Source organism: Coregonus clupeaformis, chromosome 10 (assembly GCF_020615455.1).
Source record: "Coregonus clupeaformis isolate EN_2021a chromosome 10, ASM2061545v1, whole genome shotgun sequence".
In the NCBI taxonomy this organism is placed as follows: domain Eukaryota; kingdom Metazoa; phylum Chordata; class Actinopteri; order Salmoniformes; family Salmonidae; genus Coregonus; species Coregonus clupeaformis.
Genome location: NC_059201.1, coordinates 10503605 through 10526748, shown reverse-complemented (window position 1 = coordinate 10526748; position 23144 = coordinate 10503605). Strand labels below are relative to the sequence as shown.

The 23144-nt window shown below is 44.1% G+C and overlaps 1 protein-coding gene across 2 annotated transcripts in view; it reads left to right on the top strand.

Moving 5' to 3' along the window:
- Positions 1-473: 473 nt before the first annotated feature.
- Positions 474-23144, top strand: part of uba7 (ubiquitin-like modifier activating enzyme 7) — a 115550-nt gene continuing 92879 nt past the window's right edge. For both annotated transcript variants that reach the window (XM_041887540.2, XM_041887539.2), the window contains exons 1-15: positions 474-883; positions 2186-2354; positions 8424-8558; positions 8850-8956; positions 9090-9180; positions 9310-9439; positions 9774-9871; positions 10058-10207; positions 10461-10625; positions 10899-11015; positions 11265-11345; positions 11816-11971; positions 15103-15268; positions 17050-17246; positions 17910-17974. In XM_041887540.2, coding sequence (XP_041743474.1) covers positions 837-883; positions 2186-2354; positions 8424-8558; positions 8850-8956; positions 9090-9180; positions 9310-9439; positions 9774-9871; positions 10058-10207; positions 10461-10625; positions 10899-11015; positions 11265-11345; positions 11816-11971; positions 15103-15268; positions 17050-17246; positions 17910-17974 — 1874 coding nt within the window. In that variant the 5' untranslated portion in view covers positions 474-836. The remainder of the gene's footprint in view (positions 884-2185; positions 2355-8423; positions 8559-8849; positions 8957-9089; positions 9181-9309; positions 9440-9773; positions 9872-10057; positions 10208-10460; positions 10626-10898; positions 11016-11264; positions 11346-11815; positions 11972-15102; positions 15269-17049; positions 17247-17909; positions 17975-23144) is intronic.

Below are 23144 nucleotides of genomic sequence, written 5' to 3'. Positions count from 1 at the left end.
AGTCTAGCGAGGAGACTATAATGCAAGCGGAGCCTGGGACGGGGCTGCCTCTTCGGGGGTGCTGGAAATGACATTGGGGCAGATGAGTGTTCTGGGGGTCCACCAGTGGGAGTCAAGGGGAGGCACAAGAGACTGATGCGACCTCCGGGTCGTTTTAAGGATTTTGTTTTGTAACCCTAGGGGCTAGGGTTTAGAAAGGAGGGGGCTATGTAACGACCCTGTATTGTGTTCTGTGTTCATGGATGTGTTATCGTTCTCATGGGTACTAGCAGGGGTTAAATATGCCGGGACAGATGGAAAGGTTGGGGGGTATGATGGGTAATCCCGCGGGATTTTGGGAATGATTAAATAGGGGTTACGGTCTCATATCTCTCTCTTCGGTTCGGGACCCCTTGATTTGACATGTTCTATTTGTGTATGTTCGAGGTTTAGCGGCGTGGGTTGTGGCCTGAACAATAGCCCATTTAGGAATAAACCTGTGTTCTGCCTGTACACCTGGTGCCCGTCTCTCTTTTACTTTATGACCCAGCTGGGTCATTACAATATATTCAAAGCAGCAGCGATATGCCTACTATTACCACTATGATAGCCTAATAGTGATAGAGGTGATGACGTCATTTGGAGAAAAGCGAAAGTGAAAGAATCGTTTTATTAAAATAGTTTTACAGGTTTCTCTCGTGGGGCAAGGTACATTTCTGCATTCTTGTTCTAAACTCTGTTCAGGAAGAAACTTGACTAGGCAACAGTTCGGCTCTGCACAATAGAAAGAAAACGGAATTATCCCCAACCGTTTACAAAATAAAACGTTAGGCTGTAGACTAGACCATTTCCAGAACATGTCTGAAAGCAATGATATCGACGAGGGCTTTTACTCGCGACAGCTGTAAGTATAGCCTACTGTCATGCCCAAAGCAAACTAGAATTTGACAATTGACATGCATCTAGCAAGGTTATCATAGTTTTGTGTTTTTCTATTAGTTTTTATTTCTATTTGTTTTTCTATTTTTATTTGAAATTCAGTTTATTTTCAGTTAGTATAAAACATATTTCAATTTCGTTTTTTATCTTATTTGGTTTCAGTTGTAGCCCTAACCTTAGCCCTAACCTTGACCACACTGCTAACCTTATGCCTAACCCTAACCTTAAATTAAGACCAAAAAGCGAATTTTTGTAGCCAATTCTGACTTTGTGACTGTGGAATCTGACTTTGTGGCTGTGGTGTTTTTGGGATGTCACTTCTTGCAACTGGGGGCAGTAATACATAAGGTGATGGGTAAGGTCATAGGTTAGGTTAGGTTTACACTTTAAAGTCGATGTGACTTGGATTTAAAAGGAATAGTGCAGAGACTGGGTTCCCACTGGATAACACAGCCACAAAGTCAAAATTGGCTACAAAAATGAGCTTTTTAGTCATAATTTAAGGTTAGGGTTAGGCATGAGGTTAGCAGTGTAGTTAATGTTAGGGTTAAAGGGATACTTAGGGGTTTTGGCAATGAGGCCCATTATCTACTTCCCCAGGGTCAGATAAACTTGTGGATACCATTTTTATATCTCTCTGTGTCCAGTATGAAGGAAGTTAGAGGTTAGAGGTACAGCGTAGTTTCGTGAGCCAATGCTAACTAGCATTAGCGCAATGACTGAAAGTCTATGGGTATCTGTTAATAGAATGGGCGGTGTTTAGCCATAATTATGACTGTGGCTAAGTGAACTAGTGACGACCCTGAGACTGGTGCAAAAAATATGGTGGAAGGAAACTCTCTCACCCATATTTACACCAATCCAATGCTTTTAAACTTTAGTAACTTTAGTGGCGATCTTGTACCTGTAGTGATAGCTAGTGATAATGATGCACAGGCCTATTTGAAACATTACCGTCTCCAGGCAGCACTTCCCCGCCAGATTCAGACCCGATACCCACATCCAAAAAGCCTGAAAACCCCATTGAAAACCCCATTAGATTTTTGCTCAAAGTTTAGAAAAAAAATGAAACGGAACATACATTTAGTTAGTTTTGGAGTCTAAGGTAATAGTTTCAATATAGTTAACGTTTTTGAAATGGGTTTGTTCATTATTTTATTTCAGTTCACCAAAAAAAAATCATGATAATTTTTTGTTTTAGTTTCAAGTTTACTATAATAACCTTGGCATCTAGTAACAGTCTTGTCTTTTGGGCACTGTGTGGCAGGTATGTGTTGGGTCATGAGGCGATGCGTCGCATGGGGACAGCTAATGTCCTCATCGCAGGGATGCGGGGTCTAGGGGTGGAGATCGCCAAGAATGTCATCCTCTCCGGAGTGAAATCCGTCACTGTGCAGGATGAGGGACTGACTGAGTGGATGGACCTCTCCTCACAGGTAGGCTACCTATGTCAAAGAGTAGCCCTGTTATATTGTAATACTGTTCAAGGGTTCAAGAAATGATCAAAACATTTACAAAAAGACTGTTAAAACAAACAAAACACTGAAAGAGACTAGTAGGCCTAAGCAGGCATTCCTGCCAAAATGACTTGGCACAGGTGGAGTTGATAAATTGAGTCTGTTCTGAGGGCAGAAGGGGGTGCACCCAGTGGTGGTCGGTGCCGTTTAAATGAGGGAAGATTTTTTTTATTTGTATTTCTATTACAGCATATTGGATGACTGTCATTCATATTCCATTCACCCAGCTTAATTTAACATCGATAGGTTTAGGCTACTATACGATACTCACATTTTCCCTGTATCCATCATGAGGTTGCTACAACCTAGCCTATGAATGAAAGTTTACAACGTAGGTGCACAGGTCGAGAGAATTTTGAGTAATCAAGGTGACAGACAGTGACACATACAAACAGCTTGTTGTATAAATAATTCCTTCTCGCATCTATCTACGCGTTCTCCTCCTCTCACCTTTTCCCTTCACTTTTGCACTTCAGTGCACAACACATCAGCTGTGTTTGAGTCAACTACTCACTACATTTTATGCACTGCAGTGCTAGCTAGCTGTAGATTGATTGATTGAATTTATTTGACAATTTGTAAAATACATACATAAGGGTGCTCCAGCCGGTGACGCCTCCACATACAATTTAAGAAAATCATCAAGGATAACACAATAAAGCTTAACAGCTTATTTCCATTGTGCTCCTTTTGAAGAGGGAAGGGGGAACGGGGAATGCAACAAGGTTAGGTGGTAATTGTAATGGCAGCAGACAATGACAGACAAAATGTGTTGTTTGTTTCATAACATGAGATAATTAGTACAATTTTCTTTCCTAATACACAACTATGGACAGGTACATCTCCCTTGTCTCACATACCCTTAATATATAAAACAATCAATACCTAAAATATACAAGACAATCACCATATAATAAACAACAGGCACCAAAAGGCAGACCATATGCTATCCCGGGTATTTCCTTCTCAGGCACGTACTATAATCTCACTTTTGAGACATGCTACTATTTAGCAATTTTTTCATTGAGAACTTGAAACTACCTATGGCGGTTATAAGTTTCAAATTCTTCTGAAGACTATTCCAAAGAATGGCAGCTGAGTATAAAAAAGTGTATTTCCCCATACCACTTTTAAATCTAAAAGGAACAATGTCAGTTTCCCTCCTTCTAGTGGAATAGTTATGGTTATCCCTTACTAAGTTAAAGTAGTTTCATAGGTACCTGGGGACCATACTGTGGACAATCTTATGTACAAGACACAATTTAATCTGAGCGACTCTCTCCTTCACTTTGAGCCATCTAAGGCTTTCAAAGTGGGAATAGTCAAGATGCGTAAGTGCTGGAAGTTTAAGAATAATCCTGACTAATTTGTTCTGAGATGTCTGCAATTTATTTGTTATTATCTTGGGGGCACTATTGTACCAGGAAGAGCATTCATAGTCAATGTCGCACTGAACAAGAGCCCCTGCCAATGTCCCCATTGCATTCTTATCCAGATATTTGGAGGTTCTTGCCAGAAACCTAATTTTATGGTTCACTTTGGAGATAACATTTTGTGCCATGCTCTCCCCTGTCAGATGGTTATCTAGCACACATCCAAGATACTTAACAGAGTATTTTGCTTCGACTACTATGTCACCTACTACCACCTTAAAATCAGGGGATTTCCTCAGTTTCACCTCGGACCCGAACAAGATGGACTCTGTTTTTCCAAGGTGAAGTGACAGCTTATTGTCATATAACCATTTACTGACATTCACAAGTTCAGCACCGAGGGCTTTTTCAACCACTTTTTTGGCTTTGTGGGAAACCAACAGTGCAGAATCATCTGCATATAGGAAAATAGCTTATGCTTTCAGTACTAGATTCATTCTCTGATCGTTTGACTTGGTGGAGAACATGTCAGTTCATGCTGAAAGAGCTCTGATAGGTTGGAGGACGTCCTCCGGAAGTTGTCATAATTACAGTGTAAGTCTATGGAAGGGGGTGAGAACCTTGAGCCTCCTGTGTTTTGTATTGAAGTCAATGTACCCAGATGAGGACAGAAGCTAGCTGTCACCATGGTGCTACCCCACTGAGTGATGCTGAGGCTACTGTAGACCTTCATTGCAAAACAGTGTGTTTTAATCAATTATTTGGTGATGTGAATATATTTAGTATAGTTTTATCTAAAAAGGATAACTTTTGTATTGTTTCACTATTTTTATTTTTATGAAATGCACTGAGGAGGATGGTCCTCCCCTTCCTCCTATGAGGAGCCTCCACTGGGTGCAATTCAATATTAGGAAGGTGTTCCTAATGTTTTGTACACTCAGTGTATAGGATCTCCTCCATGGCCACACCTTGGAACATACCAATGTAGCCCACAATCTAGGGGGACAAATTTAATTACAATCAGTAAAATGATATAAACTGGCGAAACACCATAATACATTCACAATAATGTCTAAAGCAGACATTGATTAGGATAAACATTATTTTAACATAAACTCAGCAAAAAAAAGTAACGTCCTCTCACTGTCAACTGCATTTATTTTCAGCAAACTTAACATGTGTAAATATTTGTATGAACATAACAAGATTCAACAACTGAGACATAAACTGAACAAGTTCCACAGACATGTGACTAACATAAATGGAATAATGTGTCCCTGAACAAAGGGGGGGTCAAAATCAAAAGTAACAGTCAGTATCTGGTGTGGCCACCAGCTGCATTAAGTACTGCAGTGCATCTCCTCCTCATGGACTGCACCAGATTTGCCAGGTCTTGCTGTGAGATGTTACCAAGGCACCTGCAAGTTCCCAGACATTCCTGGGGGGAAAGGTCCCAGACGTGCTCAATGGGATTGAGATCCGGTATCTTCACTGGCCATGGCAGAACACTGACATTCCTGTCTTGCAGGAAATCCCGCACAGAATGAGCAGTATGGCTGGTGGCATTGTCATGCTGGAGGGTCATGTCAGGATGAGCCTGCAGGAAGGGTACCACATGAGGGAGGAGGATGTCTTCCCTGTAACGAACAGCATTGAGATTGCCTGCAATGACAACAAGCTCAGTCCGATGTTGCTGTGACACACCGCCCCAGACCATGACGGACCCCGCGACTCGTCAGTGAAGAGCACTTTTTGCCAGTCCTGTCTGGTCCAGCGATGGTGGGTTTGTGCCCATAGGCGACGTTGTTGCCGGTGATGTCTGTTGAGGACCAGCCTTACAACAGGCCTAGAAGCCCTCAGTCCAGCCTCTCTCAGCCTATTGCGGACAGTCTGAGCACTGATGGAGGGATTGTGCGTTCCTGGTGTAAGGTGGGCAGTTGTTGTTGCCATCCTGTACCTGTCCCGCAGGTGTGATGTTCGGATATATCTGTGCAGGTGTTGTTACACATGGTCTGCCACTGCGAGGACAATCAGCTGTCTGTCCTGTCTCCCTGTAGCGCTGTCTTAGGCGTCTCACAGTACGGACATTGCAATGTATTGCCCTGGCCACATCTGCAGTCCTCATGCCTCCTAGCAGCATGCCTAAGGCACGTTCACGCAGATGAGCAGGGACCCTGGGCATCTTTCTTTTGGTGTTTTTCAGAGTCAGTAGAAAGGCCTCTTTAGTGTCCTAAGTTTTCATAACTGTGACCTTAATTGCCTACCATCTGTAAGCTGTTAGTGTCTTAACGACCGTTCCACAGGTGCATGTTCATTATTTGTTTATGGTTCATTGAACAAGCATGGGAAACAGTGTTAAAACCCTTTACAATAATGATCTGTGAAGTTATTTGGATTTTTGCAAATTATCTTTGAAAGACAGGGTCCTGAAAAAGGGACGTTTCTTTTTTTATATATATATATATATATATATATATATATATATATATATATATATATATATATGCAAAAACCTACAGTGTCGAATAGAAATGAAGTGATTGAAGTGTTTCCAATACCCATTCAATTGGCAACAGCCTGTATGCCCTCCCACCTATCTCTTTCACGGATCGAATGCAAGAATCTACTCATATTTGCCAAATTCTAAGAATTCTCATGTGCCATGGTGAAATTTGCACTCTTGTAGATCTGAAATAATTGGATGGTGAAACTTGCATCCAGCCAACCAGAAGGCGAAGCAAAGGCGAAGCAATTCATGCATGGTTACATTAAGACATCATGGCGCTAGAGCAAGATATAGGTCCTGAACAGCTAATCATGGCTACACGGACTATTTGCACTGCCCCCCAACCCCACCCCATCCCCCTCTTTTACGCTGCTGCTACTCTGTTTATTATTTATGCATTTAACTCTACCCACATGTACATATTACCTCAAATACCTCGACTAGCTGGTGCCCCCACACATTGACTCTGTACCGGTACCCCCCTGTATATAGCCTCCCTACTGTTATTTTATTTTACTGCTGCTCATTAGTTATTTGCTTTTTTTTTTTTTATTAACACTTTTTTTTTTTTTTTTACTGCATTGTTGGTTAAGGGCTTGTAAGTAAGCATTTCACTGTAATGTCTACACCTGTTGTATTCGGCACATGTGGCAAATAACATTTGATTTGATTTGAGGTCAGAAAAGCAGCCTTTATGGAATGGCAACAAAGGAGCTGATTGGCTGACACTGCCATTCCAAAACGGCTGCTGTGGCTACTGCTAGCTAGCATGAGGACGAAAAGGGCAGTTTCCCAGGATAAATTGAAATATTTCAATCTTCTCAATGTATCAGTGTGGATAAAGGTAACATTTGGAGTACAGTGGCATATCCCATCCCTGCATTGAGGTACGTTTTCCAACCCATATCTTGTGCCGGCTCCACAGTGTCTTAATGTGACCATGATTGCCTTCCGACCCCAGTGCATCTCAGTGTAAACAAGTGCAACGGTAGGGTCAGTATCTTCTGGCAAGGCATTCTTGAATATCAGGACAATCCTTGTCCTGCAAATAAACATTCTTTTTATAGTTGACGTTTTTTATTTTGCAAGCAGTAGTCATTAAGAATTAGCATAAATGTGGATTGGAGCATTATAGTTACGTGATGACATCACGTGCCCCGCATACTTTCAAAATTATTTGCAAATCATTATTAATTTATTTGTTAAAACAGTTTCCATCATCATTTGTCGCAATAAAGTTAGACAAAAGAAAAATCCATTAAAATGTCTCCTATATCTGCCGCTTTTGTCGAATCAACCTAAGTCAATAGAAACCTGCCTAATGATCAGTGTTGCCAACTTAGCGACTTTGTCGCTATATTTAGTGAGTTTTCAGACCCCTCTAGCGACACATTTTCAAAAAAAGCGACTAGCAACAAATCTAGCGACTTTTTCTGGTGTTATTGGAGACTCTGACGTGAAAGCACGTATCGTTCTTACTCTTCTCAACGAGCAGCTGGTGCTTTGTTACCCCCGTCCCAAAGCACTCACAGGCGGCCCAGTCCTCGTGCAGCAGTCCCTCCCAGCTGCAGTCCCTTCCAGCTGCAGTCAGAGCAGGAGATGTTCACCCCTCCGCGTCCAGACTGCAAATGAATCGCGCATGCGGGAAGCCGCCGCTGGCGGATCCCGCCCTGGCTTACATTCAGGGTGGGATGTAAATGTAGGGTGTTTTTTACTCACTTTTTGTCTCTCCCACGACGTTATTCCTCTCTCCTAAAGCGCCCATCACAATTACATGCACATGGCAAATTATGCAAATTATGTGATGACGTCATTTAGTGACTTTTAGGACAGCCAATAGCTACTTTCCTTACTGAGGAGTTGGCAACACTGCTAATGATTCATACTTAATTTGAAGATGGAACATGGACAGTAAAATGTGTGCAACTATTTAGAGGGAGCAATCCACGTTAGGCTGTCTCCATCACACTGCCATCTCTGTAACTTTTTAGCACCTGATATTACAGGGAGGAAATAGGAATACAGGGGCGTATAACATTCTGAAAATGTTAACTCAGATCAGATGTTATTTTGTCGAACTACTCCTGAACCCCAATGTTTCCCCTCCAGTTTTTCCTGCTACCGTCTCACCTTGGTCAGAACCGAGCCCTGAGTTCCCAACCTCAGCTGTCTGCCCTTAACCCCCATGTCCATGTGTCTGCCCAAACTGGGCCACTGAAGGAGTCCCTGCTGCAACAATTCCAGGTAGGGCTGAACCCTGAATCCTGCCTTGAGTTTACCCACTCTCTCTCTTGACTAGCCATACAGGGTACAGATAGGGTTGCAAAAATCTGGTAACGTTCGCAAAATTCCCTGGTTTTCCAGAAAACCCGGTTGGAAGATTGCCGGATCAGGAGGGAATAGGCAGGAAATCCCGGAATCTCCAAACAGGATTTCTGGAAAACCTGGGAATTTTCAGGAAACTGACCAGATTTTTTCAACCCTAGGTACAGCAGTAACATTAAAGGTGAGAACTTATCTTATTTGTTTTCCCAGGTGGTGGTGCTGACTGACTCCTCTCTGGATGACCAGCAGCGTTTTGGGACGTTTTGTCATTCAAATGGTATCAAGTTAATTGTGGCTGATACCAAAGGACTTTGTGGGTGAGGAGGGTGACACACCATCTCTACTTTAACCAATAATAACCTCTCCTATAAGAGTCCTCCTCCATAGTAGATATGAGTGATGCATAGCTGTTTCAGTTCCCCAATGGTTATTTTTTTAATTCTATTGCAGTCAGTTATTCTGTGACTTTGGGGAGGAGTTTGAGGTCTTGGACACTGATGGGGAGACACCTGGATCAGCCATGATAGATCATATCACCAAGGTATTTAATGCTTTCCTTAACTATTGAAGATGGTGGCATTTGCATGTTATACCTGTGCATACAGTATGTCAGTGGACAACATCATAGAGCAAAGAAACACTATTATACATTCTTCTCTCGCATCTGTAGGCTGATCCTGGAGTGGTCACGTGCATTGAACAGAGGCATGGCTTTGTAAATGGCAGCAGTGTGTCCCTCTCTGAAGTGTATGGCATGACAGAGCTCAATAGCTATGGACCAGTGGACATCAAATTCCTGAGTGAGTTCTTATTCACAGGGTAAAAACATCTGAAATGTTTAGAACAAGAATGCAGAAAATGTACTTTGCCCCATAAGTGCCACCTGTAAAACTTGTTTAGTATAAAGATACTTCCACTTTCGTTTCTCTAGAAATTACATCTCCTTTTTTAATATTATATAATTGTTGAAATATGAGGCATATCTAAGCTACTTTAAATATGTTTTTAAATACATGACAGGAAATGGCATGACAGTGGTGGTGATGACATTTAATATGGACAAAATGTAAATTAATATGATGATTCATACACTATGATGTGTGTGTAAATTGTGACATGTTCTTTCATTGCCAGGCCCTGATTCCTTCAGTATTTGTGACACCTCAAGCTTTTCTGAGTATGAGAAAGGCGGTGTAGCAACTGAGGTCAAAAAGTCTAAAATACTAACATTTGTAAGTATTATTGCATAATTTTATCAAATGAATTATGTTCGGCTAGGCATTCATCTATCCCAAGAATAATATTCGGATATTTGCTGTATCATATGGAAAGCCAACCTTAACCAATATGGCTTTCAATGACATTGCACTCAGTTCACTATGCTTACTTTATGCCTATACTTGCCGTACTTGTTACAGAAACCCCTGGACGAGGCCTTGGTTGACCCTGAGTTACTAGTAATGACTGACTATGGGAAGATGAGGAAGCACCAGACACTGCACCTGGCCTTCCAAGCCCTGCATGGCTTTGTGAAGAGAGTGGGACGACTGCCTAAGCCCAGGTCCCAGGTCAGTGACAGACAATACAAAATAAAATTACTTTTTCTGGTATGGAACATTCATGTATTGGTAAAAGAAATCTTATGACATCATAATGTATTTGCCTGTCTCACCACATTTTGTGATGTTCAGTAGGCTAAGAAAGCATCTTTAGAATCTGTGAAATATATTTGAACCAGTAGCTCAAGTTGGATAGAATCCCTAAAGAAACTGGTCATGCTCTGTCTTACTATGGAGCCGGCTGCCCATCCATCCCCTACAGTCGGATGCTGAGCAACTGGTAGCCATGGTGACAAAGATGAATATGGTGTCCCAGCTGGATGAGTTAGATGAAGGTGTGGTGCAGAGTCTGTCCTTCACTGCCTGTGGTGACCTGGCCCCTGTTAACGCCTTCATCGGAGGGCTGGCCGCCCAAGAAGTCATGAAGGTGAGGTCAACAGTCATAGGTATTCAACACATTTAGGCACTAAAGAAATATGAAGGGCTTGCAGTCCCAATAATTCAAAGCTGCCCTATGATCTCCTAGGCAAGCCCCTCGGTAGAATAATGCATTTATAACACCTTTACAAGCAGACTGCTACGGTTTCTGTACTCCTGAAAGCACTGCCAGGGATAGTGAAGTGCCTGTGATGTGTTGTATGGTTCATACTGTTGATATGTTTGCCTGTGTGACTGATGTTCATATTTGGCGTCCCTATAGGCTTGCACTGGGAAGTTCACCCCTCTTCAGCAGTGGCTATACTTTGATGCACTGGAGTGCCTTCCTGAGGACAACGGTGGAGAGGGAGAGCAACTGACAGAGAGCACATGTTCACCAGTAAGATTTGAATACATAATATAATATATTAAAATATGAATATCAGCAAATATATATTAAAATAAACTAATATATAATATCAGCCAATAGCTAGCTATCGATAACTATCCACCCCCCCATAAAGAATAATTCATGTAGCCTTAGGAAGCCATGTTTTATTTGTCAGGAAAATTATCCATTGGCATGTGTTGGTGGATATTTTTTCCCTGCCTGGCTGCACTCACCACTGCTCTACTGTCTCTGTTGCAGAGAGGCTCCCGGTATGACGGGCAGACTGCTGTGTTTGGATCAGGCTTCCAGGAGAGGCTTGGTGAACAGAAGTATTTCCTTGTGAGAAGTAGTTCCTTGTCTTCTCATCTCTCACCAGCAGGGGGTGCCCTCTGCATGGCCAAACAGGCCGCAGCGTCATTCTTTCCCTCTGGTCACTCCTGCTAGTGTTGATAATGACACATGCAGGAAACGGCTGTTATTCAGGTGGCATTTCCTGTTAGCGTTTGGTCCTGCCAAGCCCTCACTCACCAGGCTTCCTTTGCAAGTGTTATGCTAGCTTTTATTTGTTTGTGTGTGTGCGTGTGAGTTTGTGCATGTGTTATTGCACTCTCACCAGTTCTGTTTCCACCAGAGAGTGTTGGATTGAAAGTCTCAATACCCTCTGATATGCAAAAAATGGCATGGCATATACTATGACAAATGTGTTGATGAAGTGATATTTATACAGTAGATGAATGCAGCTTGGGGTGAATTGATTTGTTCTATTTTATTTGTTTTCTAACATGTCTTCTGTCATGATGTGTCATTAGGTTGGGGCTGGCGCTATAGGTTGTGAACTTCTCAAGAATTTTGCTCTGATTGGCCTGGGTGCCGGAGAGGGTGGGCACATCACTGTGACCGACATGGACTCCATAGAGAGGTCCAATCTAAACCGACAATTTCTCTTCAGGTCTCAAGACATTGGGGTAAGAGAGAAGCAATTCTAAAGACAAACACAATTCTCAAAATGCTTACTAGATATTGAAATTCACAGATGCCTTTTATGTTGTAGAATTATTTTTATTCATTTTCAACACATTTTCCTTTTTAAGATGGAACTGATCATTTATTTGTGACAAAGTCATTATTAATGACAAATGCAGTGAAGGAGAGACAGAAAGTATAATTTATATTGAGTGTGTTTCTCTGTTAATCATGAAAACAAGTTTGTACAGATTTGCTAACATTTAAGTCATCCAGAGCGACTTACAGGAGCAATTAGGGTTAAGTGCCTTGCTCAAGGGCACATCAACAGATTTTTCACCTAGTCGGCTCTGGGTTTAGAACCAGCGACCTTTCGGTTACTGGCACAACGCTCTTAACCACTAAGCTACCTGCCGCCCCAGCTGCAACCATACAAAAGAGAAATAGATATTAATCTGACTCACAGGCAAGAGATCACAGTTTTCTAGAACATACAGAGGGAAACCTTGCACTACAGGTTACATCATCCCAGCGTTTTTCAGCTCCAAAATTAAACCACAAACAGTCTTGGTTGCCTTGGTAGTTGTCCAGCTGTCCTTTGCTCCAGTTGGTAAACTCAAATCTGGACCCATCACTCCAGAGCCATATGCCTTCCTGAGCAAGATCATAACCTCCAATCCAGGTGCGAGGAAATCCCCCAGTTTGTATCATCACCATCTCCTGTATGAAATGTTATTCTGCTGTGCTGTGGACGGATGCCAGGTTGGCTCCCTGATACACACAGAACTGCTCAGACTCGGCCCATGTCCTTTCAGTGCTGATGTACCTGAAGCAGCGGGATCCGTATTTGGAACAGCCAGAGGGACATCCGCTCCTGCCATCTGTCCCCTCCACCCTCTCCCCTGTTCCCTGAAAAGCCTCCAGATACAAGCCCTGCTCTCCATCCATCTCTACTGAGGGCTCCAGAGTTTCCAGGTCATTCACATCAGCCGGATCCTGAACAGAATACATTTCCTCAAACATCTGGAGACCTGGGCTCTGTTCAGTGCTGTTACTCTCACCACCCATCTCCTGCATATGAGGAATACATTCACCATTGATCTCCGGTATGGGTTCAAAAGCAGGGAGCTGGTCCAGGTTGGCCTCCATCAAGGACTTTGTATCGCCCAGTGCAAAGGCACCACTTAGAAGCAGAAGGTTGGTCATTATCGCCATAGTTACAGTTTCCTGATAGAGTGTTTCACAGGTAGTTTCTGTAGGTTCTGTTCAGATGGAGAAAGAGGAACACTTTTTTACAGGTAGGAAACAACTGCCAATTCCCAACAATTATTAACTACTTATCCTGATAAGTTTCTCAACAATTGTTAACTATATGTGCAGTAGTTATCCTAATACGTTTCTTACAGATTCCCTTAATAATTGATAAATGCACAAAACGACAAGTTTATATCTTACTTCCTGTTCATATCACGTTTGACACCATCATCCATAAACAGGAGGATATATTGCAGATGGTTCTATTATGTTTCAGTTTTTTCATTCTACCAGACGTGATGTGAGCTGGCATTTGCCCCAGCACTTTTCAATCACTTTTGATAAAGTTAACCAAAACATATTGACACAAAAGCGTTGATAAGAGGGACAAACTACTGTTTTTTAGACATACATGTCTCATGATTAGTCAACTCGCTCACAAGTAATCTGTGCTTCACATCGGGGTGCTACAGGTGATGTGTGTGTGTGTCTTGACCAATCACATTCACAAAACAACATGTTTATCTACTTCCAGTTCATATCACATTTTCATTATCATCCATAAACAGGGATATATTGCTGATTGGGCAGGTTGTAAAGCGTGATCCTATTATATTTAGTTTTTTCTGCCCAGTCAGCCAAGTCAAGACGAATTTAATGAGAAAAACACACACACGCATGCACACACTCACACTCACATCCAACCTTACACACCCCCAATGGTGAAAACGCACATTTCTATCTGCGCTGAATCTGAACATAGTTAGGACATATTGTGCTTAGGAAAAATTGTGACCAGCAAACTTTTGATATAACTAAATGGCTGTGAGCCAAACCTAATGTATGTAACCGTATGCCACAGTCATGGTGATTTAGGTGTCCTTTCCACTGCATTTGAATGTGGCCGAGTGCTTGCCATTGGCTTTCTTACCATCTTCCAGATGTCTCTCAGAAGTAGAAATATACATGATACTTCTGTATCAGACCCATCTATGATGAGTTAATGTATATCCCGATTTCCTTTGCCGCTTGTGTAAATATTTGGGTTTCCCTTCCCCTCAGTTTTCTCTACTTTCTTTGTCACCTACAGTCCCAGTTCCCACCATTGCCACAAATTTTCTCGCTTTCTGCCTTCAGTGTTTTAGTGTTTTAGTGTTTCTGTGTTTTAGTGTTTCTGTGTTTTAGTGTTTCTGTGTTTTAGTGTTTCTATGTTTTAGTGTTTCTGTGTTTTAGTGTTTCTGTGTTTTAGTGTTTCTATGTTTTAGTGTTTCTATGTTTTTGTGTTTCTGTGTTTTTGTGTTTCTATGTTTTAGTGTTTCTATGTTTTAGTGTTTCTGTGTTTTAGTGTTTCTGTGTTTTAGTGTTTCTGTGTTTTAATGTTTTAGTGTTTCTGTGTTTTAGTGTTTCTGTGTTTTAATGTTTTAGTGTTTCTGTGTTTTAATGTTTTAGTGTTTCTGTATTTTAATGTTTTAGTGTTTCTGTGTTTTAATGTTTCAGTGTTTTAGTGTTTCTGTGTTTTAGTGTTTCTATGTTTTAGTGTTTTAGTGTTTCTGTGTTTTAGTGTTTCTGTGTTTTAGTGTTTCTATGTTTTAGTGTTTTAATGTTTTAGTGTTTCAGTGTTTTAGTGTTTCTGTGTTTTAGTGTTTCTGTGTTTTAGTGTTTCTATGTTTTAGTGTTTCTGTGTTTTAGTGTTTCTGTGTTTTAGTGTTTCTATGTTTTAGTGTTTCTGTGTTTTCGTGTTTCTGTGTTTCCTCTTCAGGTTACTCTTTGTATTCCACCTATACTTTGAGTAAGTCATGGGGGAAAGAGGGGAAGTTAATCAAGAGAGACTGATTTCCCCTTCACTCACCGACCTCCTCCTCTTCCTCTCCTTTCACAGAGACAGAAGTCGGAGGTAGCAGCCCAGGCGGTCAGGGTCATGAACCCCAACATGAACATCACAGCCCACCAGAACCGCCTGGACCCAGACAGTGAGCAGGTCTATGGGCACAATTTCTTCATGGGCCTGGATGGAGTGGCTGCAGCTCTGGACAACGTGGAAGCCAGTCAGTACATTTACATTTACATTTACATCATTTATCAGACAAAATGGAAAGAGAGCCTGTGACGCGGCTTCCTCTTTTGGAGGTTAACAGGGCGACAAAATTAATGAGAAAAACACACACACACCTTAACCCCTCCTCCACATTTACTGGATTGGTTGAACAGTGCAGAAGAGAACCTCCCCCGACTGTTTTTTTCTTCTGGTGAAGACCAGTATGTATGGGATCTATACTGAACAAAAATATAAACGCAACATGTAAATTGTTGGTCCCATGTTTCATGAGCTGAAATAAAAGATCCCAGAAATGTTTCATAGGCACAAAAAGCTTATTTCTCTCAAATGTTGTGCACAAATTTGTTTACATCCCTGTTAGTGAGCATTTCTCCTTTGCCAAGATAATCCATCCACCTGACCTGTGTGGCATATCAAGAAGCTGATTAAACAGCATGATCATTACACAGGTGCACCTTGTGCTGGGAACAATAAAAGGCCACTCTAAAATGTTTTGAGAGAGCGTGCAATTGGCATGCTGACTGCAGGAATGTCCACCAGAGCTGTTGCCAGAGAATTGAATGTTCATTTCTCTACCATAAGCTGTTTCCAACGTCGTTTTAGAGAATTTGGCAGTACGTCCAACGGGCCTCACAACCGCAGACCACGTGTAACCACACCAGCCCAGGACCTCCACATCCGGCTTCTTCACCTGCGGGTTCATCTGAGACCAGCCACCAGACTGCTGATGAAACTGGGTTTGCACAACCAAAGAATTTCTGCACAAACTGTCAGAAACCGTCTTAGGGAAGCTCATCTGCGTACTCGTAATCCTCACCAGTCTTGACCTGACTGCAGTTCGGCGTCGTAACCAACTTCAGTGGGAAAATGCTCACCTTCGATGACCACTGGCACACTGGAGAAGTGTCCTCTTCACGGATTAATCATGGTTTCAACTGTACCGAGCAGATGGTAGACAGCGTGTATGGCGTCGTGTGGGCGAGCGGTTTGCTGATGTCAATGTTGTGAACAGAGCGCAGTGGCAGTGGGGTTAGGGTACTGGGCAGGCATTAAGTAACGGATAACGAACACAATTTCATTTTATCGATGGCAATTTGAATGCACAGAGAGCATGTTTGGGATGCTCTGGATCAACATGTACGACAGCGTGTTCCAGTTCCCGCCAATATACTTGAATATACCATTGAAGAGGAGTGGTAAACATTCCACAGGCCACAATCAACAGCCTGATGCGAAGGAGATGTGTCGCGCTGCACGAGACAAATGGTGGTCACACCAGATACTGACTGGTTTTCTGATCCACGCCCCTACCTTTTTTTAAGGTATCTGTGACCAACAGATGCATATCTGTATTCCCAGTCATGTGAAATCCATAGATTAGGGCCTAATTAATTTATTTCAATTGACTTTTCCTTAAATGAACTGTAACTCAGTAAAAGCTTTGAAATTGTTGCATGTTGCGTTTATATTTTTGTTCAGTTTAGTTTCAGGCGTTTCTTTTACGCCTGCTACGTTAGGTTATTATGTAACTGATCCTGTAGATAGCTGCTGGCTCAGAGGGATTGTGGAACGCATGGGGGGGACCAGACAGACAGACAACATAGTATTTTAGGGAATAACAAAATACATGTAAAGCGATTTACGAAATACATTTATGTGCTCTGTGACTTTTAGATGTTCCTGTTGTTTTCCTATTTTTTTACTATTTCTGTACTATTTCTGTGTGTGTGTGTGTGTGTGTGTGTGTGTGTGTGTGTGTGTGCACTACAGGAGTGTACCTGGATGGCCGCTGTGTCCAGCACAAGAGAGCCATGCTGGAGGGGGGTACCCTGGGTAGTAAGGGCCATACTCTAGTGGTAGTTCCCCACCTGACTGAGTCCTATGGACTGGCCGAGACAGGCTCCCAGAATGCCATCCCACTGTGCACCCTGAAGAACTTCCCTCACCGCATAGAGCACACCCTGCAGGTGAGGCATGGAACCACAGTCTGATTGTATGTGTTTTGGACTGCATCCCTGTAGCCTAGCATCATCTCAGCAACTTAGCATTGTCCTATCAACCTGCTGTAGCATCATTCTAGAATCTTAGCATCATTCTAGAATCCTAGCATATTAAAGGAGTTTAGGCCATGGCAGTCCTCTACCCCACGTGCTGCCATCCATCCACGTTACGTTTAACACACTTTAAACACGGCTGCTCTCTGACTGACTAACTGACTGACTGGCTGGCTGGCTGGCTGACTGGCACGGGGCTGGCAAGCTATCCAGAGCATAACCTTACAACGCTAACCTTATGTCAACATACCCCAAACGTTTTGTCCCAACGCTGACTAAACTTAGGTTTGACCTCCATCTCCATCCATACAGTACAGTACTAACTCCTAACTCCTAACTCCTAACTCCTAAATCAGTCCATCCATCCATACTCCACTTATCTCTTAATCCCTCACACACACGACTCATCTAAAATGCAAAGCTTTTTACACTCTTAACTCTCAAACTTGTCCCAGAATGGATAAGCCTTTTGAGGGTGATTGAGACCATGCCTAAATGAAAAGGGTGCATCAGACTGGTTAAAATGAAAACCACATTAAATCAGACCTAGCATGTGTCCCTGTCATGTCTTTGCAGTGGGCCAGAGACCAGTTTGAGGGCCTCTATAAGCAAGCAGCTGAAAACGTCAATCTGTACTTGAGGTAAGTCTATCTTCTTTCGTAACATACTCAATCAGTTGCAATCACGCAAACACGATGAGCAGAAATTGAATCTTTAAATTCCAAAGAGTGCTGTATTTCACAGAAACTTTCAGCTTATGCTACTAGTCATAGGTCAATCATCCAGCCTACCACAATTCCATTTTGATGCCTCAGTCTCCCCTCATACAAACAGTGCCTTCAGAAAGTATTCACACCCCTTGACTTTTTCCACATTTTGTTGTGTACAGCCTGAATTTAAAATGGATTAAATATAGTTTTTTTTGTCACTGGCCTACACACAATAACCCATGATGTAAAAGTGGAGTTATGTTTTTAGAAATGTAAAGCTGAAATGTCTTCAGTCAATGTCCTGAGTGGCGCAGTGGTCTAAGGCACTGCATCGCAGTGCTAGTTGTGCCACTAGAGATCCTGGTTTGAATCCAGGCTCTGTCGTAGCCGGCCGTGACCGGGAGACCCATGGGGCGGCGCACAATTCGTCCAGGGTAGGGGAGGGAATGGCCGGCAGGGATGTAGCGCAGTTGGTAGAGCATGGCGTTTGCAACGCCAGGGTTGTGGGTTCGTTTCCCACAGGGGGCCAGTATGAAAAAAAATAATAAAAATAACAAAAAATTATGTATGCACTCACTAACTGTAAGTCGCTCTGGATAAGAGCGTCTGCTAAATGACTAAAATGTAAAATAAGTATTCAACCGCTTTTTTATGGCAAGCCTAAATAAGTTCAGGAGTAAAAATCTGCCTAACAAGCCACATAATAAGTTGCATGGACTCACTCTGTGTGCAATAATAGTGTTTAACATAATGGCTACCTCATCTCTATACCCCACATATTATTGTTATGATTTACCAGTATTAGAACCCAAATGCAGACAAGTACACCAAGCCAGAGAAGGTTTAACAGGTTTATTTAAAATGTTCAATAGTCCAGGTTTCCAATAATAGGGGAAGAGCAAGTCCAGGTTACAGGGAGGGTAACAGATCCAGGTCAGGGCAGGTGTGGTACCGTAATGTCCTAGTGTCCGTGGTGAGTCCAAAAGAGAGGTCCGGTAGTGGAGAGCAGGATGGTGGTGGCAGGAGTGAAGCGGAGGCAGGAGTCAGGTTCCAAATATCTGTGGCACAGGAGAAAAAGTAAATAGAACAGGCCAAAACACAAAGAGCAAAAATAAACAGGTTGAGTCGGCAGCGAGACTAACATGGTCGTCTTGACTATGATCTGACGATGAGTGGTAAGTTTGACCGGGTCTTAAAGGCTGAGGTGATTATGGTGAATGAGCTGCAGCTGGAACCCTGACTCCCGCACACCAGACTTCACTCCTGCAATCAAGGACAGACAGAGGGGAGGGAGAGAGCAGAGAGAGAGCTACCTAGCAGCAGTAGGCCTAACAGTACCCCCCTCTACGGACGCCACCTGGCGGCCGACGGGGTTTATCGGGATGTAACCTATGAAACTCTCGGACCAGAGCAGGATCCACAATGAAGCTCCTGGGCACCCAGGAACGTTCCTCAGGACCATAACCCTCCCAATCCACCAGGTACTGGAAACCACGACCCCGGCGGCGAACATCCAGAAGTCGCCGGACAGTGTAGACCGGACCCCCACCCACGATCCTGGGCGGAGGAGGGGGACGAGAGGGCGGGCACAGAGGGCTAACCGACACAGGCTTAATCTGGGAAACATGAAAGGTGGAATGAACCCGTAGGGGAGGCAGGAAGCTGTAGCTTAACCGCACAGGGGTTAACAATAGACAGTATCTTGAACGGTCCTATAAAACGAGGCGCCATCTTCTTAGACTCCACCTTCAATGGAAGGTCCCGTGACTTCAGCCATACCTCTTGACCAGGAGAGTAACCGGGGAGCCTGGGACCGGTGACGGTTGGCTTGCCTCTGCATGTACGCCGAAGCTCGGGACAGAGCTACCCTGGCCTTCCTCCAGACCTTGAAGCAGCGGCGCATGTGGGACTGCACCGAGGGTACCGCCAGTTCCCTCTCTTGAGAAGGGAACAGGGGAGGTTGATAACCCAGAGCACACAGAAAAGGAGACAAACCAGAGGAAGCGTTAGTCAAGGTGTTATGAGCATATTCCACCCAGGGGAGCATGGAGCTCCATGACCCAGGGTTAGACCCTGTGACACAGCGAAGAGCGGTCTCCATCTCCTGGTTCGCTCTCTCGGCTTGCCCGTTGGTCTGGGGGTGATATCCAGAGGACAGGCTGGATGTAATGCCCAAAGCTTTACAGAAAGCTTTCCACACCTGGGAGACAAACTGGGGACCCCTGTCAGAGACAATATCCGTGGGTAGACCATGAGAGCGGAACACATGTTCAACCAAAATATCAGCCGTCTCTCTGGCAGTGGGCAGTTTAGGTAGGGCCAAAAAATGAGCGAACTTAGAAAAACGATCAATCACCGTAAGAATTACAGTCTTTCCAGACGAGGGGGAAGTCCAGTGACAAAATCCATAGCGATATGCGACCAGGGCCGGCTGGGTATAGGTAGAGGTCGTAGATGACCAGCGCTGGCCTGGGTGGAGTTCTTACTTCGTGCACATACCGTACAAGCAGCAATGAAGGCTCGAGTGTCCGCCTCCATCGTGGCCCACCAGAACTTCCGTCGCACAAAGTCAAGGGTCCGCGAAACTCCAGGGTGACAGGTAAGGGGAGACGAGTGAGCCCACTGAAGTACCTGGGAGCGAGCAGACTCAGGGACAAACATCCGGTTAGGAGGACCCCTCCCAGGGTCAGCTTGATGATGTTGAGCCTGTCTAACAATCCCCTCGATGTCACATGTGACGACCGCAATACTGCAGGTAGGAGGCAAAATGGGTTCAGGGTTACTACCAGTATCAACAGCCGAATGAACACGAGACAGGGCGTCAGGCTTGACGTTGCGTGACCCAGGACGGTAAGACAGAGAAAAATTGAATCTCCCAAAAAATAGTGCCCACCTGGCTTGACGGGGGTTGAGCTGCTTCGCTGACTGGAGGTAAGCCAGATTCTTATGATCCGTCCAAACGATGAAGGGTTGTTCCGCCCCTCCAACCAATGTCGCCACTCCTCGAGAGCCAGCTTAACGGCGAGCAGTTCACGATTGCCAACATCATAATTCCTCTCTGCCTGAGAAAGTTTCCTTGAGAGAAAAGCACAGGGATGCAGTTTGTTATCTTCGGGAGAACGCTGTGACAACACCGCACCTACCCCAGTGTCGGATGCATCCACCTCCACGACAAACTGGCGGTCGGGGTCCCGGCTGCATCAGAATGGGAGCCGAGGCGAAGCGATGTTTCAGTTCTTCGAACGCTGATTCGGCCCCTTCATTCCAAGCGAACGGTCGTGAGATGGAGGTGAGAGCGGTGAGTGGCGCTGCAATGCGGCTGTAGTCCTTGATGAACCTCCTATAGAAGTTCGCAAACCCCAGAAATCGTTGAAGTTGTTTGCGGGTAGAGGGGGCTGGCCAGTCCGTGACAGCAGAGATCTTAGCTGGGTCCATCCGCAACTCCCCTGAGCGATGATGTAACCCAAAAAGAGGTCTCAGACACATGAAATTCACATTTCTCCATCTTCACAAACAGTTTGTTCTCCAACAACCTTTGCAACACCTGGCGCACATGCAGTTCATGTTCCTGGGAGGACTCTGAGAAAATCAAGATATCATCCAGATAGACAAAAACAAACCGATTCAACATGTCCCGAAGGACATCATTGACTAGTGCCTGAAAAACAGCAGGGGCATTAGACAACCCAAAAGGCATAACCAGATACTCAAAATGTCCCAAGGGTGTGTTGAAGGCAGTCTTCCATTCATCACCTTTACGAATGCGCACCAGGTGATACGCATTTCGTAGATCCAGTTTCGTAAAGATGGTAGCACCATGAAGGAGGGGAAAAGCAGAATTAATCAAAGGCAGAGAATACTTGTTCTTAATGGTGATGTTGTTAAGTCCACGGTAATCAATACAGGGTCTGAGGGTCTTATCCTTCTTAGCAACAAAAAAGAATCCCGCTCCTACAGGTGACGAGGAAGGACGCATAATACCTGCCGCCAAGGAGTCCCGAATGTAGTTCTCCATAGCCTCCGTCTCCGGCCGGGAGAGATTGTACAGGCGACTGCTGGGGAGCGGGGCTCCTGGCTGGAGGTCAATGGCACAGTCGTAAGGCCGGTGAGGAGGAAGAGAAGTAGCTCTGTGTTTGCAGAAAACGGATGCCAGGTCATGATACACGTCAGGAACATTAGAAAGATCCATGGACTCCAGTGGAGGTCGAGGCACAGTACTGGCAGGAGTCAGAGCAGAACACAAACAATTCACATGACAAAATGTGCTCCATGAAACAATTCTACCTGTCACCCAATCAATGTGTGGATTGTGTCTTATGAGCCAGGGGATACCAAGGACCAGAGGGGTCTGTGGGCAGTCGATAATATGGAATTGAATGTTCTCCTGATGATTTCCCGACACTCTAAGACAAACAGGAACAGTCTGATGGGTAATATGGGTCAACAATTGTCCATTCAGACCCTTAGCCTGCAGCGGACAGTCCATAGGAACAGTCTCCAAATCCATTTGTTGAGCCCACTCTCTATCCAAAAAGCTTTCGTCTGCACCAGAGTCAATCAGCGCACTAACAGAGAGATTCTGGAACTGCCACTGGAGGGATGCCTGGAGCAGAATGCGGGGAGAAGAGGAAGAATCCGCTGCTCGGCTCACCAAAACTTCTCCCATTAATGATGAGCCGGCCCTTTTCCCCGGACGAACTGGGCAGGAAGGAACGAAATGACCAGCTTCTCCACAATACAGGCAGACCCGAGCCTGAATGCGACGTGCACGCTCCTCTGAGGACAACCGTGCACGACCCACCTCCATGGCTTCGGGTTCAGTGCTCCTCGTATCGACTCGGGAAGACACGGCTTTCTCCGTAGGGAAGATGCGGGGAGGAGTTTGTTGATGACAGACAGGTTGCTTGGAACTAACACTCCTCTCCCGGCGGCGCTCCCCGAATCCGATTATCCAACCTGATGGTGAGTGAAATAAGATTATCCAGCGTAGGCGATTCATCATATGACACCAATTCATATTTTAAAGTCTCAGACAAAGCATTGATGAACACTCCTTGTAATGCCTCGTCATTCCAACCACTCACTGCTGCTAAAGTCCGAA